The following is a 23,447-nucleotide window of genomic DNA, read 5'->3' as shown; positions in this document are numbered from 1 at the left end:
TTATAAAATAATATATCAAAATAGTATAGGTTGAGTTTAGTGAGTAGCAGCACCGGTAGCTCTAGAGGCTTCCTTAACAGATTGTTGCACACCATCGGTCTTCTTTGGACCCAAGATGTACTTGTCAGTCAATGGGGAGATGAAACGGTTGTAAATCATAGTGGCACCACCAGTTTGTGGCAAAGCAATGTACAACAGGAAGATGGTTTTCAAGAACCAGTAGAATGGAATGATGTATAGCAAAGCCTTGGACCAGAATTCAATGACATTCAAGAAACTGAAGACAATCCAGTAGGTCAACAATTGAGTGTCATCCTTGGTAGTGGTGGTCTTCAAAGCTAGGATAGAGTAGTAAGCTGGGATAACAAAACCGGCAAAGTTACCTAAAATTTCACCAATACCACCAACATTGATAAAGATTAAAAGTAAGTAGAAGATGGTAGAGCCAACAACCAAATAAGACTTTGGCAAATTGGTTCTTTGTTCCAATTGGTTCAAAACATTGTTACCAGCAAATTTGGTGTCTAATTCTTTCAATTGAGTTTGCAAAGAAGAAATAACGTCAGCCATTGTTGTTAATTTTAATTTCTCTTTTCTTATACTGTTATCAATATAAAACACAGGTAGAAACAGGTGAAATTAACACTATAAGGTAATAGGTGGGGAAAAATAATTGTTGGGAAATTATTAAATTGATTGCAAGAAATAGTCGTTGCCTTTTCTACTCAACGGATCAACAATTGTGCTAATCCAAATTGTTCATTGAATGAAACAACCCTCGAGAAAGGGTAACGGTGTTTCTTTGTTTTGCTAGGCGAAGCCATTCAGCCACAAGATGATGAAAGAAAAGGGATAAAAAATAATCTGGAAGACCACGAACGAATTATTTACTTAGAGTTGGTGAGACTCATCTGTTGGTTACTAGGTGGGACAGAATTAAAAAATTCAAGATCCTTAATTCTTGTCCAAAACATTATTTTTGTCACTTATTCACAATTATATGATGTACTTTTCACATAATAGTTAGAATAAGAGAACTTCATAAAAGCCCTTTTTGATATAGTAATTCTTTTCATGGCTAATGCAGCAACTTGTAGTATTAAAAGTTAGAAAGGATAAGAAAAGTTCTCACATAAGGTAGCAAGTTATCAAAAAACTGACAAGATGATGTAATTGTAGTGAAACGCTGGACGTCGGCCGTCTATGGACGCTCAACTATAGAAAACAATGGCAAACCATCAAACTTATTCGAGAGGCACCAATAATTTAGATCTTATATTATTTTAGTGTCCTTCCTTTGCGACTAAAAGGGTATTAAATGTAAATTTTAAAAAGTCTTGCTCAAATAAAGTTAATACAGTCTCCAGCTTATTATGATCTAACATCTAATTTACTAAGCGGTTTTAGCTCAGTTGGGAGAGCGCCAGACTGAAGATTCGAAAACTTCGGTCAACAAGTTATCTGGAGGTCCTGTGTTCGATCCACAGAAATCGCATTTTATTTTTTTTTGTTAGTGCATTATCTATGTGCTCTGCATGTACGAATAGTTCTCAACTATCCAAAGGCCTACATTTATTGAAAGCCACTTATCACAAAGAATATTGAACATTTATTGTAAAAGATACAAAGGGAATATTTAAAATATTGTAAGTAATTTCAGATTTTTTTATCCAGATTATAAAAAATAAACTAATTACTCTGCCAAGTAATTATGTGTAGATATGAGCTAGATCCCCAGTTTCATTCTTGAAGGACAATTTCCTTGATGGTTGCGCCTTTCAGGTCATCATCATCGTCATAAGTACCATGGACTGTCAAAACTACATATCTTGCTCGCTTCTCACCTCCTGGTATAGAGTTATAATCTATGGTGAATTCAGTGGTGTTACTTGGTAGCAACTTAATAATGTCATCATCGATAATCTCTTTGTAATATCTTTGGTTTGGCTTTATAGGATAATCCTTTAAGATTGGTATGAATTTCTCTTGCAAGAGATGCATATCAGGCAAGTAAGGAATCAATTGATCCAGATCATCGCCTTTCCAATTCAACAGAGCTAGGATATCATCATCAATTTCTGCTGTGACATTAGACTGTGTCTGACCTAACATTTGATTCAATAGTGAACCACCTTTAGTTATTGAAGATGTTTCTAACAGGTCTGTAATATTAGCAAATAGTTGTTCGATCCTTTCTGAGTGAGGCAAGACTGACAATGAAATGTTCTTTGCTGGTCTTTGTCCCCACAGGATGATACCCTTTTTAATGACATGCGTGCTGTTGAAACCTAAATCAATCAAGAGCTTTGCATTATCACTTTTATCGAATGGTTGCCAATGCGTGTAATTGTTACCATCCAATGCTGAGAAGCCAACATCTCCAGGAACACCAGCCGTCAAGTTTGTAATCTGCTTGCTTTCGGCAATGTTTCCATCAATATTTAGTTTAGTATCATATAATGGAATGACCAGCTCTTCATTAGGATACAAAGTAAAGTAAGTACCATAATAGTCGTCAGTAGCAGAAAGATCATCGTCTCTCTTCGAATACAACGCTGAAGTAATGTTCCTGTCATGCAGTATATCACGATTAGGCACCTTGATTCTGATCGGTTTATCTCCACCTTTATGAGCAATAGTGCCGTTGTTATCATCAATGATAATGTCCAATACCTGACCCATATATTTGAAGTTTCGAATGGCGATACCACCTGGCAATAGTGGAAGCTTAACAGGATCAAATTTTAGTAATCTACTGATCTTCTTAGTCCTTGGCGTGACCTCGTAAGAATATCTTAGACCAGTTAAGCCAAACAAAATACTCTGCAAGAAACCACCGTTTGCAGTTAAAAATGGGAATGCTGGCTGTGTGAGACCATTTGTTAAGAAATTATCGTCCGACTGTTCACTAAACTGGGCAAAAGGAGAACGCAAATAAGGTAGAACCGACTTGTATAGATAGCTCTGAGAAGATGATCCGTGGTTCAATAGACTAGCAGCAGCAGCAACAAATACTGGATAGGTCATAGCAGGACCTGAAGCAGATTGCCTTTCAGAATAGTAATATAGATCTTTAATTGCATTATTCAAAATCGATTCATCATTAATGTATCCCAATGGATAGACCATCAAAGTTACATCTGCTTGCTTGATTTCAACAGAGCTATTCATACCGGAGTATTCCAAAGTAATATTAGAATCTGATCTAGGGATGTGTATGTTATCGGCTATTTCCATCCATTTTGGATCAACTTCTTCACCCAAATGGGTACCAATATCAGTTGCCCATTTCAAAAGTGTTTTTATACCAGCATTGGTGAAAGCACCATTGTTAACATGATTAGCGAATTCATCCGGATCTGTTAGATTATATGTCTCATATTCACCTAAAGTCTCATTGTATTTGACGTAGGCTTTGAAAAACACTGCTGCATCCTTAACCATTGGCCATGTTGTGAAACGTAAATAGTCCTCATCTGCACCTTCTGCACCATTCATATATATGGAAAATGATGCAAGAGCAATGTCAACATTAATATGATATTCATAATCAATACATGGCCCAGTAGAAGTACAGTTAGCATACCTACCAGAAGTCCAAGGATAAACAGCTCCTGGATAGTTATACTGCTTAGCATTTTCTATGGCTTGCTGATGTGTGGCATTTCTATAATTGTTCATGTTCATAGCAATATTAGGAAAGAAAGGTAGGAGTGCTGGAGCCATCCAGACATCCGCATCCCAGAATACCATACCACCATAGGAGTCCGAAGATAAACCACCAACACCAACTGGTAGACCCCTTGTTGTTGAAACATTATATTGCCTTGTATTGGCAAGTAAGTGGAACAACGAAGATCTTGCAGTCATTTCCAGAAGACTATCAGAGGGAATTTCGATAAAGGCATCGTTGTACAAGTCATACCATGCCCTCTTATGATTAGAAAGTAAGGATTTATAGTTACCCTTAGCAGTGTTTGCAATGTTGCTGGCAAATTTTAAATTGACATTTGGATTAGGCTCGTCATTGTTGTATTCGGAGGAAACAACACTTGTGTACTTATATATTACAACCTTCGGATTTTCCTCAGTCAAGTTGGTCATATAGTTCCTGGCAATCCTATCATCAGAAGTAAAGTTGTATGGTGAGAAGTTATTTTCAGTTCCTTTAATGGTGCACGTAGAGTAGACAACAGCATTTGAATATGGAACATTTTCTGGATTAACAATCATGTAAATGGCCTTATTATCTTCGTCCTGGCCCTTTTCATATAGAGTTGTCCTGTGAGAAGTGTTGAAGTCGATAATGTCATAGATAGTTACCGGTAATTCAGTAAATTCATCAGGGAGGGCGTCCAGGTTTAAGGAGATTTCTAATCTGGTAATCCCCAAAGAATGAATTTTTCTATGGGCCCAAACTTCGCTCTTAATATTGATCATACCATTCAACCAGTCCATATTTGTTGAGACGATGCCATCCTTCATCGACAAATTTTGGTTATAATTAATGACATCATCAATCAAAACAGATTGCGGATTAAACCAATTAGTACCGTTAAGATCAACAGTAAATTGCAAATCAGTCCATTCAGGAATTGATGAAATTACAGTAGTGTATCCTTTCTCATCCAACTCAGGAAAGTTAGTAGAGTTTAGTTTGGCTTGCAAGGAGTAGAAATCGGAGACGAATGACCCAGCAAATCTTCTGTTTCTCAACGGCCAGCCGTTATTCAAAGCCCCAGGAGCATCAGCATATAAATTTAGAGTATCCAAAGCGTAACCAAAACCAATATTTGGGATACGTGAGCCAATGTAACCATTAGCAACGTATGGTTGTCTTGAGTAAGTGTTCTCACCAAAGGCAAGAGAACCCAAGATCATATTTTCATCATCATAAAAAGCGTTGTCGAAATCAGACAGCAAATCATACAGGGTCTTTGAAGACTTTCTGGTTTGAGGGTCCGCATGCAAACCCAAGTTGGACTCCCTCATGGGTCTCACCACTCTCCCTTCTTTGTTAAATAAGGGGGACGCTGAGGCAAGGGAGCTACTAAAGTAGGAGTTAGTGGACAGAATAGCCGTCCAGATAACTAACGCAATCAACATTCCTAGTATAAGTGTCGTATTCAGTATATTCTGTCTTCGTATTTTCACTCTTGTACTTATTCTCTCTTCTGGTAATACAAAAAAATCAGAACTATGTGAAAGAGTTTCATTAGTTAAACCAACAGGTCTCGAGTCAGCATCTTCGACAGATTCGTCTCCCTTATATACGTTTTCAAAAGAATGGAAGAACCTATTAGCAACTTGGTCTGCTACAGCTAGCGTTCTGTATTGCACCTCATCCTTCCAAAAAAGAATTTTGTCCTTAAACCCCATTGTACTTCTCTTTCCAGACCTCGCTACTTGCAGTGTTGTCTTGTTATTATTTACAGAGTTTGTGTGTGTGTGTTGTGTTGTGTTATAATCAGAAATTTAGCAATGTTACCAAAAACAAAAAAAAAGGATGTGGGGTATCAAAAATGGCGAAGACAAGAGTCTCTCTCAACAATCATGTAGCAAAGCCGTCGTTAAACTTTTCAGTAGCTGTTCCCACTCCAACCTGATTAACAATACATATCTTAGTCCCTCACCAAAAATATCTAATTTAGCAACAAATTCTCGAGAAATTAGCGATGCCCTTTATCCCCTTTGAATCATCCGTTAGTTCCCTGAAAAATATCAAAAAGCTTTCAAAATGACTTCACTACGCAATTTCGCTAGGAATTGACTATTTTGACTATTAAGACGTCAAAAGTAATGATAAGGTACACCCCCCGCATACAAAGGTGCATTAAAGGATAGATATGCTGTAGCAATCTTGTATTTCTTTGCGTGTTTTGTTTCTAATAATCTGTTCTTCGCAATCAATTGACCCGTTGCGCTATTGCCTCTTTATGTTGCTGAAATACGTTATGTCTTGTGATGTCGTAAGGGTGTCGTATGCCTGATAAATGCAACAATTGCAATGTACAGTCTGCATATAATTGGCTTCACCATTCTAGGCTTATGCTTATTGTATGCGTATGGTATATGTATTTGTGTGGGGGGATAAGCTGTACGATAAAGCTGTCCAAACTATATTCTAGACTCCAACTTAAGGTAAAAAAAAAAGTAAAAGTTCAACAACGGCTGTACACATACAACCTCAACCAAGTACATTCTCAACCTTCGTAAATATTTTTGTTCATATACACACATATGGCAAGCATCAACAAATACTTCAATTGTACAGATTATTCAGCAAGATTTTAGTGTATTCAAAGCTAGGAAAATTAGGGTGCGCATCAAGTATCAACAATTGATAAGTACTAACAGATTCTTCAGACAACTAAGTTACCTATGTTGTCTTTGTAATCGTTTATACCACAATTCTTGTCTCTCGTGGTTGTAATTATTCTTAAATGCTGTTACTAGTAGCTTGCCCTTTTGAAACTTTTCCAACTTTGCGCGATGGGCTCAAATCACAAGATTTTTCAATGTATGGGAAAAAGGATGATACAGTTAAAAATACTAGTTTTGTAGCTCCCAATGGCTGTATACCTGGTAAAACAAACAAACAAAGCATAATAACAGCAAATGTCAGAGTCTGGTGTGTCTACGCAGAGTCCACAAAATTCTTCAACGCCTGATGCGAAGCCAGTTGAGCATCCACCTAATTACAAGAGGTTAACTGATGATGATCTATATAGACACTCCTCACAATTCAGGTTATGGTCGTTTACACCTGACAAGTTGTTACAGAAACGTACAGAGACGAATGCTAGGGCTGTGGTTGTTATAGAAGAGAAGCTTAGGGCATTCAAGGAGAAACACAAGGATGAGTTAACGCCTGATGTAGCGAAAGTGATAGATAGCAAAGCCACACCGATTACCACGGAGGAAGAACTCAAACTGGTAAACTTCTATGCGCAAAAAGTACAAGTCATTGCTCAGAAGATGAGCTTACCCACTGAAGTGGTAGCCACCTCAATTTCATTTTTTAGGAGATTCTTTTTGGAAAACTCAGTATTAGAGGTTGAGCCAAAGGACATTGTACATACCACAATTTTTCTGGCTTGCAAATCAGAGAACTATTTCATAAGTGTGAATTCATTTGCGGAGAAGGCAAAGGCAACAAAGGAGACCATACTGAAATATGAATTCAAACTCTTAGAAACGCTAAAGTTCACGTTAATGAACCACCACCCATATAAACCATTACATGGTTTCTTTTTAGATATCCAGAAGACGTTACATGGCAAGATCGACTTGAAGTACATGGGTAAGATTTACGAAAAATGTAAGAAGAGAATAACGGAAGCTCTACTGACTGATGCTGTTTATTTCTATACTCCACCACAAATAACGTTAGCAACTCTAATGATAGAAGATGAGGCTTTAACAACAAGATACTTAGAACTGAAATTCCATGGACAGGACGCTCAAACGACTGATAATACTACTGACAAGTCTCACAGCATTCATCACATTAATTTTGAGAGGCTCTTAAGTGTAGTTCAATCATGTAAGGAAATCCTGGAGAAACCAATTACTATTAGCGTGCAGGAGGCAAAGGGAATTATGGCAAAGATATACTACTGTGAAAACCCAGAAGGGCTACTAAACAGGTTGAAACGAGAACCACCCAAGGATTCGGAAGATTCACCAGCAAAAAAGCAAAAGGTGTTGCCGCCCCAGTGATCCAAACAAACAGATAATTGATATGCATTCAAGTACAATTTAAATAATAATGAGAATTATTGTAATAAAATGGTGATAATCATGATATTGTTTATATTTTAAATACCAGAGTCTATTTACAAATTATAATTGGTTGATGTAAAAATTAGGAAGTAACCAATCTTCCATGCTATCTAATGCTAGTTTACAGGTTAAAAAAAGTGGATCCATAAATGTCTATAATATACAATTCTCAAGTTTTACTTGATAAATCAACATCAATAGTATTTTAAACTTTTAACATTGTCGGTATCTTCGACTTGTCTCCACCACCGATATCCTTTCTCTCATCACTGTCAGGCCCTTCAACCACAGTATTAGTAGATGATTTGCTTTTATTAATTGGCTCCCCTTTGCATATCTTTTCAATTTCTGAGGCATCTAACGTTTCATACTCAACAAGACCTTGGGCCAATCTGTGGAGCTCTTCGTTCTTTTCTTCCAGTAGTTTTCTGGTCCTCTCTTCAGACTCCTTTAGTATACTTATGACGGCATTATCAGCTGTATTTTTGATGTTATTAGACCAACTGTCCCAGTTGTCTCCTAGGTTCACTGGTCCTACATCTTCACACATACCATATTGTGTTACCATAGCACGAGCGGTACCAGTGGCACTCTGTAAATCGGAGCCACACCCACTTGTGGTGTTTTCCTTTCCATATATTATCTCCTCGGCAATTTTTCCGCCCATGCATACATCAAGTCTTGCTAGACATTCCCTCTTCGTGATATCCACTTTATCCATTTCTGGCAATTGGAATGTGACACCCAATGCCCTGCCTCTTGGCAAAATGGTAGCCTTATACAATGGAGTAGCACCATTAGTGTATAGGGCCATAATAGCATGACCAGCTTCATGATAAGCGGTTGCACGTCTCGAAGCTTCAGTCAAAACCATCGTCTTTCTCTCAGCACCCATTAGAATCTTATCTTTAGCCCATTCGAAATGTGTCATGTCAACAGCAATTGCATTCTTTTGACAGGCATACACGGCAGCTTGGTTAACAAGATTAGCCAATTCCGCACCAGATAGGCCTGGCGTTCCACGTGCTATGATAGTTGGATCCACGTTTGGTGCTAGAGTAATCTTTTTCATGTGATGCTTCAAAATATCAGCACGACCACGTACATCAGGTAGATCGACGTTCACAACTTTATCAAATCTACCCGGTCTGGTCAGAGCCTTATCCAACGATTCTGGGAAATTGGTTGCACCAATGATGATAATACCGCTGGTTTGTGAGAAACCATCCAATTCGACCAGAAGCTGATTCAAAGTTTGCTTTGCGTAGGCTTGATCTTTTGGGTTACGTTTTCCTCCGATGGCGTCCAATTCATCGATGAATATGATAGCTGGAGCACGCGCACGAGCTTGTGAGAACAGTTCACGGATACGTTTGGCACCAACACCAACGTAGACCTCATCAAATTCAGAACCCGACATAAAGAAGAAATCAACACCTGCTTCACCTGCGGTGGCACGAGCTAGCAATGTTTTACCGGTACCTGGTGGACCAGTCAGCAAGACACCCTTTGGCAACTTACCACCTAGGGATTCATACTTGGCTGGGTCTTTCAAGAAGTCAACGATCTCTTCCAGTTCAGCACGAGCCTCGTCACAACCACGAACATCATCAAACTTGACGTTGGTCTTTGCTACATCAACAGATTTATCGGCCACTTCAGAGTTCTTTAGCAAAGTAGTGTTTTCTGCAATGTACTTGAATGCTTCAGAGACACCGTAAGCGAAAATACCAAAAAACAATACCCATTTGATCCAACGAGAAACCACTGTAAAAGTTGATTCAGAGACTACCACATGCAAGGGCTCTTTGCGGGAACCATACAGTGGAGAATAAAGGGATGGAAATGTCGTGTGGTAGCCCGAGGAACCTGGCGAAGAGGAAGCCAATGACGGATTGACAGCGCCAGCAGAGGATGCTGTAAGCAAGTTCTGTCTGACCGAATCAGCCTCGGCGTGCCTTCCTATTCTTTGCAGAGCCTCCATGTAGAGCTCCATACACTCCGGAGACGAGGCGATCCCCGGCGTTTCAAATCTCGAGACCACATACTGTGGGTAGTTTGATTGCAGTAGCAGTTTGTAGAAAGTCGCTTGTGCCTCTGGGTTTGTTAGATCCTTGTTAGCCTCCTGTTCTCTAGTGGCCAATAACGCATGCGAAACCGAGGCATCAGCATTAGCATTGGCATTGGCATTGGCATTTGCACTTGAGTTCGCAGTAGTTGCTGTTGTATTTGTGTTAGCGCTTGCGCTCTTACCACCACCCAAGGCTGCACCCGATGTCTCGGTGGCGCCCTCATCGCCACTTTTCTTCATATCAGAATACCTCCGGTTCGCGCACATACGCAGCAGACTGGCACGCCCACTGTACACAGACCTGACTCCTACAACAGAAACACTCCTCAACATAGCAGTCCTCGCCACTGAGGGCAGACCTGCCAACATCATCTCTTATATTGTACCTAAATGTGTACCTAACCCCCCGCGTGAAATTTTAATTAGAACAAAGAGGTCAATAGCGCAGTAGTAAACTCCTGTTTTTCCCCCAAATATAAACTATATCCAAGTACTTTTGGGCGCTTAATTTTTGTACTCCCACACAGCCTCCCCCGGTCCCAGCACTACTTTCAAGTCCTATATTTGGTATCACACAACTTAAAGCCCAGAACACCCCCCCAAATGGGATTACACCACGGTTTCCCACACACGGGGGTGTACGGTTGTTCAGGACATCGCAAACGTTGAGAAAGTCGGAAAAAAGGCTTCTGGGCCCTTCTCGCTCACCCAATTACCAAATCTCGGAAATTTGTAGCTCTACACGATATTCATCTCTCTGCTGGGGTGACAGAGAAATATCTTAGAAACCGCACAGGCCTTGCCCCCCTTCCCTGCCTTCTCCGAGAAGTCCGGTTTCGTCAAAGATGCTGTTTGTCCTGTCGTATTGAATGAAGTTATGAATCTCTTTTGATGATTTTACCCGGCCGAATAATTGGTATAAATCGTTTTGTACTGCAGATCAGGTGGATGCCATTTACGTATAAGTGTATATACATGTGACCTAGCTTTTTCAACATCTCTATGTACGTGACATCCGTCCTCTTTCTTAAGGCACTTCTTTCACATCCGCATACTGCAATACCATACTCATACCTTGCTATTAGTATAGATTAGGTTGCTTGTAAATCAGTACACACTACAGAGTCTTGTACTACTGAAACTCGGAAACTACGCTTGTTACAAAATACCACTTACCAACTGAACAGTGCATTTTTTGCCAGCATTTGAAATGGATCAGAAACAGGCCCTGAAGTTTTGCACCGTGTGTGCGTCGAATAACAATCGGTCTATGGAGTCGCACAGGATACTGCAAGAAGCGGGCTACGAGGTCAGCTCGTATGGTACCGGCTCTGCTGTGCGTCTACCCGGTTTGTCCTTTGATAAGCCCAACGTGTACCCGTTCGGCACGCCTTACAACGATATATACAACGACCTGCTGAGCCAGTCTGCTGAGCGTTACAAAGCCAACGGGCTGCTGCAGATGCTGGATAGGAACAGGAGGCTCAAGAAAGCACCAGAGAAGTGGCAGGAGGGTACCAAGACTTTTGACTTTGTGTTCACCTGCGAGGAGAGATGCTTTGATGCAGTGTGCGAGGATCTCATGAATAGAGGCGGCCGTCTCAATAAGATCGTGCATGTTATTAACATCGATATCAGAGACGATAACGAAAATGCCAAGATCGGTGGCAGGGCCATCCTAGAGTTGGCGAATATGCTCAACGAGAAAGTCTCTGAATGCGAGCAGAACGACACGCTGTTCGAGGACTGTATATTAGATATTCTAACTAAATGGCAAGAAGCACATCCTCAACTCCCTTGTCTTTACGCTCCAAGCTACTACTAATACAGATACAATACAGATACAATACAAAACATACCTTGCATACTTTTGGCATTGTCCTCCTGCATTCCCCAGCCAAAACAATGAAGATATTTATCTTCAAAAATTATATACCTTAAACTTGAACTTCACTCCTTCACCTAATGCATTTTTTTCATTGCATCAATCATTACACAACATTTAATACATAATTGTAAAAAAATTATCATCTTAGTTCCGCATTCATACTATTCATCTCCTGATAAATCAAGTAAAATGAGGAAATGCAAATTTTGGCCATCATACCCTTAACATACTATACGCCTAGGTACAGACCCAATTTGTCAAAAAATATCAATTCCTATACTTGCTTTCTTCGAGGAACTCATGAGCTGCGTCAAATTTAACACACAGCTTTGTATGAAGAGTCTTCACGAAAGGAAAGCAGCTTAGAAATTGTAAAAAAATATTCATAATGAAAAGAGAATCAAAAATTATAAGACCCACCCGTTTCTACCAATACCTGTATAGCTCTCAGCTCTTCCTAAAAAAAGCCAAGAAGACTCAGAAATTCACAGAAGTAACTTACCCATACCAAACTCCATGAAAAGAGATAAATCCCATTCCATGTCATCTAGTAAAGGTGCCATAGTGCTGAAAAGAGGCATCCAAGTTCAAGAGTGGCAGACCAAACCCACTATCTCACAACCACTCAACCTTCATAGATTGAAAACCTAGAATCAGTGGCCTCCATGAGAATATTGGGTAATAAGGACTATCAGCATCTTTATGCTATTACCAGAACCTCCACTTCAGATAATTTCATACTACTCAAAAGAGCAATAGTCATCACCCAATGTTAAGAAGAACCAGTCATAACACCTTGGCTTCCTCAAAGCAACTATGATTACTTAAACTGGAATCCCAATTAGGACAAAATGCCCTCGAATCTGAATACCATACAGTAACCAGCTCCCCAAGCACCAGTTATAATACCTGGTGCCATAATTCTCCAGGCAGAATGAACACAGGACTCCAAAAGTAGATAAAAATCCAAGCTTTTGCAATTAAGAAAAAACAAAGAAATTAACCCACTTATTGGAATTGGGGAACGAAACGTCAGCAGACACCTTTTCCGCAAGTATGTGCAAGTGACCAGGGAGTTTACATCAATTGGAGCAAAAAGAAGTTTTCTTATCCCAAAAGATCAGAGAACTTCCAATGCAGGAAATGCATAACTTCCCTCTAAATTGGAAAAAAACGATGCCTGGTCAGAAGGACTTCTTGATCTCCTCTGACATCTTAAGGTAAGTATGATTCTTTTAAAAGGAAACAAGAACAAATATTGAAGGAACAAAAAGGACAGCTCTTGTGATATTTAGTAAACGTTACATGCAATGTCTTCGCTATTTATACTTTTTCAAAGTTTGTGAGAAAAAAATTGAAAAAAATTCTCCTCGTACAATGATACGCCCTGTAATTGCAAGATAGTAACCTCGAACAGTTTATCTTCAATAGATATGTTTTTTGAATTTAATGTATATGCAAATGCTATTATTCTATAATTTAAGTTATTTATATACTAATTGATTCCCACTTAGCCAACCGATAAACATCAGTACCAGTGTTACGAATTAACACAAATCTTGATTTATTATCTCTTAAGGCCTCACTGTCAATGAAACCATTTATCATTCCTCTACCCAGACCTAAATGGAAGGTCCCCGAGGTAGCAAACCCTATCAAGTTGGTGAGTTCAGGTTTCGGAATCTGTTGTTCATGCAATTTCTTACCATTAGCTTGATAGATACCGCCCGCAACTTGCTTCCAGAAATTGAGGTCTTGATCGGGTATACTGTATATCCTGGAGTTATCACTAGGCCTTCCTTTATCTATCAATGTCGCTGAAATTGGAGTAATTGAGAGCGGAACATTTAGAATATGATCTGGTTTTGATATGTCCATTGCGGGGTAAGCTTTGCTTCCCTGCCTGTATTGAATAGGTAGAGTTGGTGAATCGATATCTGCATTATCTTTAACATCCTTGTATAATTCAAACAGATCGTTAACGTTTCTAACAATTCTGTTCTGATTATCATCAAACTGCCCGGTTCTTTTTTCGTCAATGTATTGAATCGGTGTACCTTGCTTAGAAAGAAATTTTAAACCATTCCGTAATATTTGAAGTAATTTCCAGTCACATGAAAACGGATCGCCAAGCTCACCTGCAATTGTAGGCAGACATTTTGAGTGAATGTTCCGGATTTTCTCATAATTCACCCTTTTGCCTAACGGCTTTCTCTGCCACCGTGCATATGATGATTCCCTTTTAAATACGCTATTCTCTAGATAACCTTGCTTAGTAAATGGAAAATCATCTGGAAAATATAATTGCTTTTTCTCATATTGAAGTTGTTGAACTTGTCTTAATCCAATATGGTATACCTTGGATATCTTATTAATTTGATACCAGTATGGCAAAAACCAAAACCAAGGCAAAATGACAAGCCAGTCATCAGATTTTTCTCTTTTTATTATAGAGATTGGTATTTTTGGATCAGTTTCATCATTAAAGGGCAGCAAGTTACTTGTCCCAGTCTTATTTGAGTTCTGTCTTAGTGCAATGCTTTTTTTCTTAGCTATCATCTTCAATGTGTGTTGATTTCTGTAGGATTCATATCTTGAAGTAGAATCCGCTAATTTATTGAAAACCATAGATATTTCTTCCTTTGGAAACGATTTTTGAATATTCAAAATATTGTTAGTGATCTGATTTAAATCACAGGTAACATTTGGTAGTTGCGGCTTGCTCAGATATCTCGGATCAATAGCGTCAAATGCAAACATAGTATATTTTGGAAGTATTGAATCATCAGACAATTTTGCCACACTTAACAGCTGTTTATATGATTCACAAGGTTTTGCGGACCTCATAACCGAGGCTATTGCGGTTAGAGCCTTAGCACCTTTTACTGTGAAACTGGCCAAAGCAAAGCGTGAATCCGTAAACTTTATCTTATTACTATACGTTGCACAAAGCTCATCAAATACTTTCCCATATAGAGCTGGATGCAGTCTTATCAATAGTTTCGAATCTGTTATCCACATAATCTCTCCAATCCCTATTATGTTATCAAAATTTTGGCTGGGATCATAAAATATGCCTTCATACCACTTATAGCCATTTTTGTACTTCTGTTTAGTCACTTTATTTGCTGTTAGTTGTCCTGCTAGTTTATCCAATTCATTTTGACTCTCAGGGTTTGAGGCCTCTAAAATCATCGTTCCAAAAAAACTCGAATCCATACAAAGTGCACCATCAGATGCAGCCGTTGAGCCGCCAAGTCTATGAGTCAATTTAAAGCACTTCTGGGTTGGTGACCAGGGAATTTGGTAACCCCAACGTTTCATCATATGCGATCTCTTTGCATTCCAGATATGGCTGGGTAACCATGTGAAAAATCTTTGTCTCTTAAGATACTTGACCCTCATTTTGGGTGCTGATGCTAAACTATTAATACCTATATTATCATAACTGCCCATCTTGTTATTCAGCGCTTGGGAGTTTAATCTGCGACTGGAATTAGATTTGATTGTCTTTTTTAAAGTATTTATCTTGTTTCTGATCTTTGTGTTTTTTAAAGTAACATTCCTAGGCAATGCTAACTGCAAGGAGGTGGACCTAGAAGCCAGTCTTAGAAGCTTGATGGCCATTCGTATTTTATACAGTTGCCGCTTTGTGAGACCATGTGCCTTGTACTTAGATTTTGCAGGTTTCTTTTCAGTAGTCGCATTCTTGCCCTTATTATCATCGATATTGCTCTTCTTCATCTCACGCAGAGCTCTGTTCCTCATACGTTTGGGAATTCGCCTCACATTGTGAGATGCAGTCCGTCTACGCAACTTCCTAGGCAATGCCTGAAAGACTCTTGTAGAAGAGGAGGATTTGGAACTCTTCATCGCCATCTGCAAGCTTTGAATCTCATACCGCCTGGAATTGATGAAATTGCCCACCTGCAACATACCACCAGCTTCAGAGACATCACCTTCACGGTCGTTCTTGATCGACTCGGTCCTAATCTGCCTTGCATCCCGGACCTTCTGCCGCTTGAACAGCTGATTATCATTCAATTTCTTCTTACCAGACATCAGTACCAACTCTCAGGTCAACGCCAAGCTAGCCTCAACCACCACCAGCACCGCCAGAGACCACTCTCTTTAAAATAATAAGCTCATCGCATTCTTTTCAAATCGAAGGCAGCAAATTTGAAATATCATGTGTGTGGTACGTTACCAATGATATTATCGATCAAAGCGTTAATCCTCACAAGGTGATATGAGCCAGAGGAGTATAGCAAGTAATTTAATGCAAATACATTTAGCAAGATGTTGGTAATTGCTCATTTCTATATGTATAGATCAATTGTTATACCAACAATACCATAAGGATTGTAGTTTGAAAGTTAAACACCCAAATAAGACTAGGGTAAAATGACAGACATCTGACCTCTACGCTGGGTAGCTCAAGAAAGAGAATTGAACAATGCCTGCACTATGTTGATATTGTCACACTACAAGTTCTTTTAGAAGATGTCTTTGTGTGCGTTTCTGTAAGATCAAAACTGGCAATACCTAACTGACAAATGTGTTTTCTTCTGGGGCAGACGAAGCTACGAGCTCAGTACTTTATCACTGGGGCTGTGCTATCAAAATGGGAAATGGTGACTTCTCTTTCGTTTGATCCAATAAAATTAAATTGATTAATTTAAATTTTAATTAATTTAATCACTTGGTCATCCAAAAATCCAAGACAGGGTCTCTTGTCTTTCGAGTTCGACCCACCCTTTTTTATCCAATTGAAAGCAACCGTACGTGTTTCTCAAAGGAATTGAGTTTTAACTTCTCTGGTAAAACACCTTTCTCGAAGGTTGAGTGGATTATAGCAAATGTAAGATAAGGCAATAAATGTACATGAGAATTGAGAGAAAAAAAATTTACTCTATTCTATCTGATGTAATCTCTTCCATGAACAGTTTTTTTAAATCTTATATATATTTCTTACAATGGCCTCATCGCATCTTAAACTTACAGAATCTTGCATATTTACAAATTTTGGTTTGTTAAAGGAGACTGGCTCGAGTTTTTAGAAGTTATTTGATTGTTTGCTAGTTATTAATATAGAATGGTTAACGTTGTATTAGGTTCCCAATGGGGTGATGAAGGTAAAGGTAAGCTAGTTGACATCCTAGTGAGTCACTACGATGTCGTTGCTCGTTGTGCCGGTGGTAACAATGCCGGTCACACTATTGTGGTCGATGGTGTTAAGTATGACTTCCACATGCTACCATCAGGCTTGGTCAATCCTAATTGTAAGAACTTGCTAGGTAACGGTGTTGTGATCCACATTCCATCATTCTTCAAAGAATTAGAAACTTTGGAATCCAAGGGGTTGAACGACGCTAGAGGCCGTCTGTTCATCTCATCTAGAGCACACCTAGTGTTTGATTTCCATCAACGCACCGATAAGCTAAGAGAATTGGAACTGGCCGGTAGATCCAAGGACGGTAAGAACATTGGTACGACCGGTAAAGGTATCGGTCCAACTTACTCCACAAAGGCATCCAGATCTGGTCTAAGAGTACACCATTTGGTGAACGATAACCCAGGTGCTTGGGAGTTGTTCGAAAGCAGATACAGAAGACTTTTAGAAACCAGAAAGCAACGTTACGGTGACTTCGATTACGATGCTGAAGAAGAATTAAACCGTTTCAAGCAATATAAGGAATCCCTAAAACCTTTCGTTGTCGACTCTGTTGACTTCCTTCATAAATCAATTGCTAACAATGAGAAGATATTGGTTGAAGGTGCTAATGCCCTAATGCTAGATATTGATTTCGGTACTTACCCATACGTTACCTCCTCTAACACCGGTATCGGTGGTGTTATCACCGGTCTAGGTATCCCTCCTCAAAAGATTCAGGAAGTATACGGTGTTGTTAAGGCATACACCACAAGAGTTGGTGAGGGTCCATTCCCAACCGAACAATTGAACGAACAAGGTGAGAAGCTTCAGTCTATTGGTGCTGAGTTTGGTGTTACTACAGGTCGTAAGCGTCGTTGTGGTTGGTTGGATCTTGTCCTATTGAAATACTCCACTTTGATTAACGGCTACACTAGTCTAAATATTACCAAACTTGATGTCTTGGACACCTTCACGGAAATCCCAGTCGGTGTTTCTTATAAGTACAAAGGTGAGACTCTAAACTCTTTCCCAGAAGACCTGCTCACATTGGGTAACGTCGAGGTGGAATATGTAACACTACCAGGTTGGAACCAAGATATTACTCAAATCAAGAAGTATGATGACTTACCGGAAAATGCTAAGAAATACCTAAAGTTTATTGAAGATTTTGTCAAAGTACCAGTTCAATGGGTTGGTACCGGCCCAGCCAGAGATAGCATGCTTGAAAAGCAAATTTAAGTCTTGTTAACATGTATCCTATAACTGCATGTTCAATTCTTTTACCATTCGAACATGAATTAGTTGTTCGCAACATTTACGACACTTTTTGCTCATTAGAATACATATATAAAATTGAACTTTTTAGTCATGTCATAAATTAGTTTGTAGTTTAATTATTATAGATTGTATTTATTAAACATAACATAACCGTGCGTCATCGAATATTTTGTAGAAATAACAATTGGAAAAATTAAATCCTTATTGGATGCAAATGGTATACTGGAAAGCTTAGTTATTTCTGCAATCTCATTGATTTCAGTTTGGTATACAAACATAAGGCAGTTCCAGTATATACCAGTTTCAGTTTAGATTAATCAGCATTAACTTGATATTCAGAAGAAGGCAGCTTTTCGTAGAGGCAATAATCAATATACTTAGCATGATACAACTTAGTCCAGAGCTCAGGAATATATTCCTTCATCATACAGTCGATAATTTCAGGAACCGCAAATGCTCTACCTAAGAATTTAGAATCTGAACCATCAATGAATTTTTGACATACTACTGCATTCCAGCGGTTTGCTGAATTAGACCCTGTAAAGCTATCCTTTTCGCCATCAGTAGGTAAAGTAATATCAACAAAATAATCACACTCTTCAAGAGGCCATATCTTAGATTCATCAAACATGTTCCTATTGTTCATACCTTTTGGTACAGCTCTAACCGCTGTAAAGATTGACTCGTCTTCAATGAAGTCACCTGGCAATAGACCATCAAAACCTGACTTAACAAACCTTAATCTATGAGCATTAGGTAGGTAAAATGAATTTGGGAAATGATACCACTCTCTACCGGTGCAGACATTTACTGTAGAATTAGAAGTACTCTCTCTAGAAAACAGTTCACTATAAACAGTCATTGGAGCCCTGTAGTTTTCAATCAATGCAAAGATTCGCAATAGAGACTGTAGAATTACTGTTCCCACTATAATAAGCTTAACAACGAATGCAAACGAGAAGTACTTTTTATAGACTTTCAGTGCTTTATACGTCAAAATGCTGGCACTCAAACTAATATAACCGTAGAGTGGGTATAAAAATCTCTCCTCTTTATGTGGCTGTAGTGCAAATACGGTAAACCACACAATTGCACTAGTCCAAAGTGGCCATAATCTCCAATGAGAAACACCTAAGACAGCAAAGCCTAGCGTAGTGATGGGGAAGTTTAGTAATAGGTTTTGAATATAATATGAGAATGGTTCAGTGCCAAAAATATTTGGACCTGCCTCTTCATCCGCATTCAAGACATTATAAAAGAAAATGTTCCATGCTACTGGCGCAAATTTCCCATAGAATAAAGAGTCAATGCCAATAACAATTACAGATATCAATAAAAATATCAATGAACAATCAAATGCAGTTCTAACAGAAGAAATGATTCTGTGAGTCCACACATAATGGATACAGAGCGGTAAGTTCAGAACTAACACAAAAGGCCATCCCAAAATTCCGGCTATCATATTGAATGTCAAACTTCCAATGAAATTGCTGGATGCACTGGTAGACAGATACTTCAATGCATAATTTATGGAGCCCAGTTGCAATATCATTGCAATTGCAGATGGTAGCAATTCAACGGATGCATGGAACCAGCCTGGGTTAAAAAGCTGATAAAATAACCAAAAGTTAGCAATCTCTAAAGTAGTAGTACCAGTAATTTCCTTGAACAATTTCCATTCCTGTATTAAACTAAACAGGCCGAGCAGTATTCTCACAGCGTAGAAGTTCCAATTTGCCTGTATCTCCGCCACGGCATTCAAAGGATATAGCAATGAATAAAAAGGTAACAGGAAACTCCATGATCTGATAGAATATTCAGGTGAATATTCCCACGTCTGTTTACCAAACCCACGTAAAAGTAAGTTCAATGGCTCCCAATAGTTGAAAGTTTCGTCACAATCGGAAATCAGAGAATAAAATGGCTGTATATACAGCCTAGTAGCTACTAGTAGCACCACCAGCACAAATGTGCAGTATTTATTGTTCATCGATTATGTAAGTTCGACAAATAAAAAGGACAAATACGTAGCAACAATTGATCCAGTTACGTATTTTGCATCCAAAATGTGGTGTTTGCGACTTGCAATTTATAAAGATAAGCCAAATACAATAATATCCAAAAAGCACATATAGATTATAATGACAGAAAAAGTATAACACTGAACATTGAGATTGAATGCATACCAATATTGTCTGCTCATGAATTATAATCAATCTTTTCAAGTACAAATACGAGAGAGAATGCCCAAGATCGATCGTACGTGTGTGCATATTTAGGAGGCCCGTGTAGAAGTTTATTGCTCAAAGATTTAAGCTTACTTACTATCATGCAAGGTCAAAACCAGATTTACTAATACAAGCACAGCCTGTTAATCTCACATTAATTGATTGAGGTGCTTTTAAAAGAGAACAGGTTTTTCTATATATTTTACTACTCGCCACTATTCATTTATAATCGAGTTTAGACCACTTTGCTTTTGGTAAAAAGATTCTTGTTTTTATATGCTTACAATACAGCTCTTCCAAAACCAATTTCACCAAAACAGATAATTCATGTAAAACTGGTCTATTATGCTTGTAGAACACTACTTTGAATACAAAAATAATGTTAATAGTCTTCAATATTCCAGATCATAAAACTGAAAAAAAAAGTAAAAACAAAGGCCATGCGATGAGATGAGCTGAAGGTAAGAAGTGTGAGTAATTTATTAAACCAATACATTAATCGTTGCAACAAATTTGGGGCTCCAGAGGTAAGCACAGTATCGATACCATGCAATCTTCAGGTAAGGAGATATCACAACTTATAGCATGCCCAGTTTGTAATGAAAAGATTCAGTTTGCGAAGATAAATAGCCATTTGGATAATTGTACCACTGGGAAGGCACAAAACGGCCAAAAATCTATAACTAGCATACTTGGCAATAGTAATAAACGAAAATACGATACAGCAGACAAAGCTAGCGAAATAATCGATTTGGACAATGAGAATAATGCTGATATTCCACAAAAGAAGATCAAAATTGAAAGTACTGAGAACACAACGAACACAACGAACACAACGAACACAATAAAAAGCTCTGACTATGAGTTCAGGTATTTACAAAAGATCAGTCATTTACCTTTAAGTGAAAAATTAAGGCCCAAGGAGATACGAGACTATGTCGGACAACAACATATCTTATCACAAGAGAGTGGTGTACTAAACAAATATGTCCAAGAAGGTTTAGTACCCTCTATGATTCTCTGGGGCCCACCTGGTGTGGGTAAGACTACATTGGCTCGCCTATTAACAAAAACAGCCTCTTTACATGGTAGCCGGTATACCATGGTGGAGACCAGTGCCACTAAAGCCAATGCTCAAGAGTTAAGATCAATTTTCGAGAAAGGTAGGAAAGAGTACCAATTAACAAAGAGAAGAGTAGTATTATTTATTGATGAAATCCATAGATTTAATAAAGCACAGCAAGACTTGTTGCTTCCCCATGTTGAGAATGGCGATATCGTGTTGATAGGCGCTACCACAGAAAACCCTAGTTTCCAGCTGAATAATGCTTTGATCAGTAGGTGCCATGTCTTTGTACTTGAAAAGCTTTCAGAAACTGAAGTTATAATAATTTTATCTAGAGGTGTTGCACTTCTGAACAAATTACGGAATGTAATTTGGAATGTCAAAAATCCATTAAAACTGTCTAGGAGTATTTTAGTTTATTTGTGCGATATTTCGGTAGGTGATGCTAGAAGAGCCTTAAACCTACTCGAAATGATTGAAGTATCGACAAGACATGTTGAGAAGGAGCTAACAATTGAACAAATTCGCGAAATCATAAAGAATAATAATTCTCAAGGATTAAATACATATTATGACACCAAAGGGGATAATCACTATGATACAATCTCTGCATTTCATAAAGCTGTGAGGGGTAGTGATGAAAATGCATCTTTATACTACCTAGGAAGGATGCTGCAAGGTGGTGAAGATCCACTATATATAGCACGGCGTATGATTAGGATAGCTAGTGAAGACATAGGTATTAGGGACAACTCTATGCTTCCACTAGCCATTGCTGCCCATGATGCAGTGATGAAATTAGGATTACCTGAAGCTGATATGGCATTGGTTCAATGTTGTGTATCTCTGGCGAGGGCTCCAAAATCAGTAGAGATTTACCGTGCCTGGAAGAATTTAAGAGGAATGCTTGCTGAGAATAAATATAATCTTGCCAGCAGTGAAGTACCTATGCATATAAGGAATGCACCTACCAGATTAATGGAAGAATTAGGATACCACAAAGGTTATAAATATAATCCGGACTATAAAGATGGTATTGCAAAACAGGACTATTTCCCACAAGAGGTTCTCGATAAATGCGAAGACCCTAACGAGCTTAAATTTCTGACAGGAGAGCACTTTGGAACCAAAACTGATCCCGATCTTAATGAAAACAAGTAATTTTATAGATCTTAATATGCTCCGCAAAGACAGATATTTCAAAATTTCATACAGACTTTGCAATCTGATTCCAACCAGAAGCCAACTGCGTCAGTGCCCTTAAAAGGAAGAAGTTTTGATCCATATATATAATTTAAGGTCGCATCATGCTTCTGAAAATCTAACGTCATATCAATTACTACATAGAACTACTATCCTAATGCTGCTTTTCAAGATCAAATATTGATTACTATAACAACCGATGCCCTAATCACATCTATAATCTGCCTACTTAGGGCTTCCGTTGGCCAACCATACAAAAATGAATTGGTTAGGGCTAGATTTACATGAAAAAATTGGGTATGGCACGACCCTACGGTGTTTCCGTGTAATTTTACAGATTCCGATTTTAGGTGAGAATCTGACACTGAAAAAAATACGTCATCACCAAGTACCCAATAATAAAGTGGTAGTTGGTTCACGATTATCTATCTTCTCGCATATCTATTTCCATCAAGTTGATAAAGTTGTCATAGTTGCATATACCACTACTTGCCGATAACTTGATAACTACAAATTGTGATTTCGAGACGATCTTAAAGACAAATGCTTTAATCTGGTAAGATCAAGAAATGCCAAGCATTGATTTGCTTATTGATCTACCATTTTATACTAATTAGTGATCAATGCTGTATTAGTGTTTTTTTACAGTGCAATTTTTTCTAATGTTATGTTCTTATCTAGTCATTCTGTTAAACTGAATGCCATTAGAACTTTTCTTAGAACATTAGTATATCTAACATAGATCAATAATTCTACTATTGACAACTGCTCTT

General features: G+C 38.4%; 9 protein-coding genes and 1 non-coding gene across 10 annotated transcripts; 5 read left to right on the top strand and 5 right to left on the bottom strand.

Annotated features, from left to right (window-relative positions):
* Window positions 1–36: 36 nt before the first annotated feature.
* On the bottom strand, window positions 37–570 carry YOP1 (Yop1p; the record flags this gene model as incomplete). Its single annotated transcript, XM_448451.1, has 1 exon — window positions 37–570. One exon carries the CDS (start codon window positions 568–570, stop codon window positions 37–39), a length of 534 nt encoding a protein of 177 aa, XP_448451.1.
* Window positions 571–1,397: 827 nt separating this feature from the next.
* On the top strand, window positions 1,398–1,495 carry tF(GAA)5. The gene is made up of 2 exons: window positions 1,398–1,434; window positions 1,460–1,495. It is a non-coding gene; the product is annotated as a tRNA-Phe (tRNA).
* Window positions 1,496–1,740: 245 nt separating this feature from the next.
* On the bottom strand, window positions 1,741–5,379 carry ATH1 (alpha,alpha-trehalase ATH1; the record flags this gene model as incomplete). Its single annotated transcript, XM_448450.1, has 1 exon — window positions 1,741–5,379. One exon carries the CDS (start codon window positions 5,377–5,379, stop codon window positions 1,741–1,743), a length of 3,639 nt encoding a protein of 1,212 aa, XP_448450.1.
* Window positions 5,380–6,618: 1,239 nt separating this feature from the next.
* CCL1 (TFIIH complex kinase subunit CCL1) lies at window positions 6,619–7,722 on the top strand (the record flags this gene model as incomplete). Its single annotated transcript, XM_448449.1, has 1 exon — window positions 6,619–7,722. One exon carries the CDS (start codon window positions 6,619–6,621, stop codon window positions 7,720–7,722), a length of 1,104 nt encoding a protein of 367 aa, XP_448449.1.
* A 268-nt stretch (window positions 7,723–7,990) lies between these two features.
* On the bottom strand, window positions 7,991–10,228 carry YME1 (i-AAA protease YME1; the record flags this gene model as incomplete). Its single annotated transcript, XM_448448.1, has 1 exon — window positions 7,991–10,228. One exon carries the CDS (start codon window positions 10,226–10,228, stop codon window positions 7,991–7,993), a length of 2,238 nt encoding a protein of 745 aa, XP_448448.1.
* Window positions 10,229–11,066: 838 nt separating this feature from the next.
* SSU72 (RNA polymerase II subunit A C-terminal domain phosphatase) lies at window positions 11,067–11,681 on the top strand (the record flags this gene model as incomplete). Its single annotated transcript, XM_448447.1, has 1 exon — window positions 11,067–11,681. One exon carries the CDS (start codon window positions 11,067–11,069, stop codon window positions 11,679–11,681), a length of 615 nt encoding a protein of 204 aa, XP_448447.1.
* Window positions 11,682–13,232: 1,551 nt separating this feature from the next.
* POP1 (ribonuclease P/MRP protein subunit POP1) lies at window positions 13,233–15,806 on the bottom strand (the record flags this gene model as incomplete). The annotated part of the gene is made up of 1 exon (XM_448446.1): window positions 13,233–15,806. The coding sequence occupies one exon, from the start codon at window positions 15,804–15,806 to the stop codon at window positions 13,233–13,235; it is 2,574 nt and encodes an 857-aa protein (XP_448446.1).
* Window positions 15,807–16,839: 1,033 nt separating this feature from the next.
* On the top strand, window positions 16,840–18,138 carry ADE12 (adenylosuccinate synthase; the record flags this gene model as incomplete). The annotated part of the gene is made up of 1 exon (XM_448445.1): window positions 16,840–18,138. The coding sequence occupies one exon, from the start codon at window positions 16,840–16,842 to the stop codon at window positions 18,136–18,138; it is 1,299 nt and encodes a 432-aa protein (XP_448445.1).
* A 352-nt stretch (window positions 18,139–18,490) lies between these two features.
* On the bottom strand, window positions 18,491–20,167 carry ALG9 (dolichyl-P-Man:Man(6)GlcNAc(2)-PP-dolichol alpha-1,2-mannosyltransferase; the record flags this gene model as incomplete). The annotated part of the gene is made up of 1 exon (XM_448444.1): window positions 18,491–20,167. The coding sequence occupies one exon, from the start codon at window positions 20,165–20,167 to the stop codon at window positions 18,491–18,493; it is 1,677 nt and encodes a 558-aa protein (XP_448444.1).
* Window positions 20,168–20,952: 785 nt separating this feature from the next.
* Window positions 20,953–22,632, top strand: MGS1 (ssDNA-dependent ATPase MGS1; the record flags this gene model as incomplete). The annotated part of the gene is made up of 1 exon (XM_448443.1): window positions 20,953–22,632. The coding sequence occupies one exon, from the start codon at window positions 20,953–20,955 to the stop codon at window positions 22,630–22,632; it is 1,680 nt and encodes a 559-aa protein (XP_448443.1).
* Between the last annotated feature and the right edge of the window lie 815 nt (window positions 22,633–23,447).

This window comes from Nakaseomyces glabratus, chromosome K (genome assembly GCF_010111755.1).
Source record: "Nakaseomyces glabratus chromosome K, complete sequence".
In the NCBI taxonomy this organism is placed as follows: Eukaryota; Fungi; Ascomycota; class Saccharomycetes; order Saccharomycetales; family Saccharomycetaceae; genus Nakaseomyces; species Nakaseomyces glabratus.
Note: the sequence above shows the minus strand (reverse complement) of the source record. Positions and strands in the feature narration are given on the sequence as shown.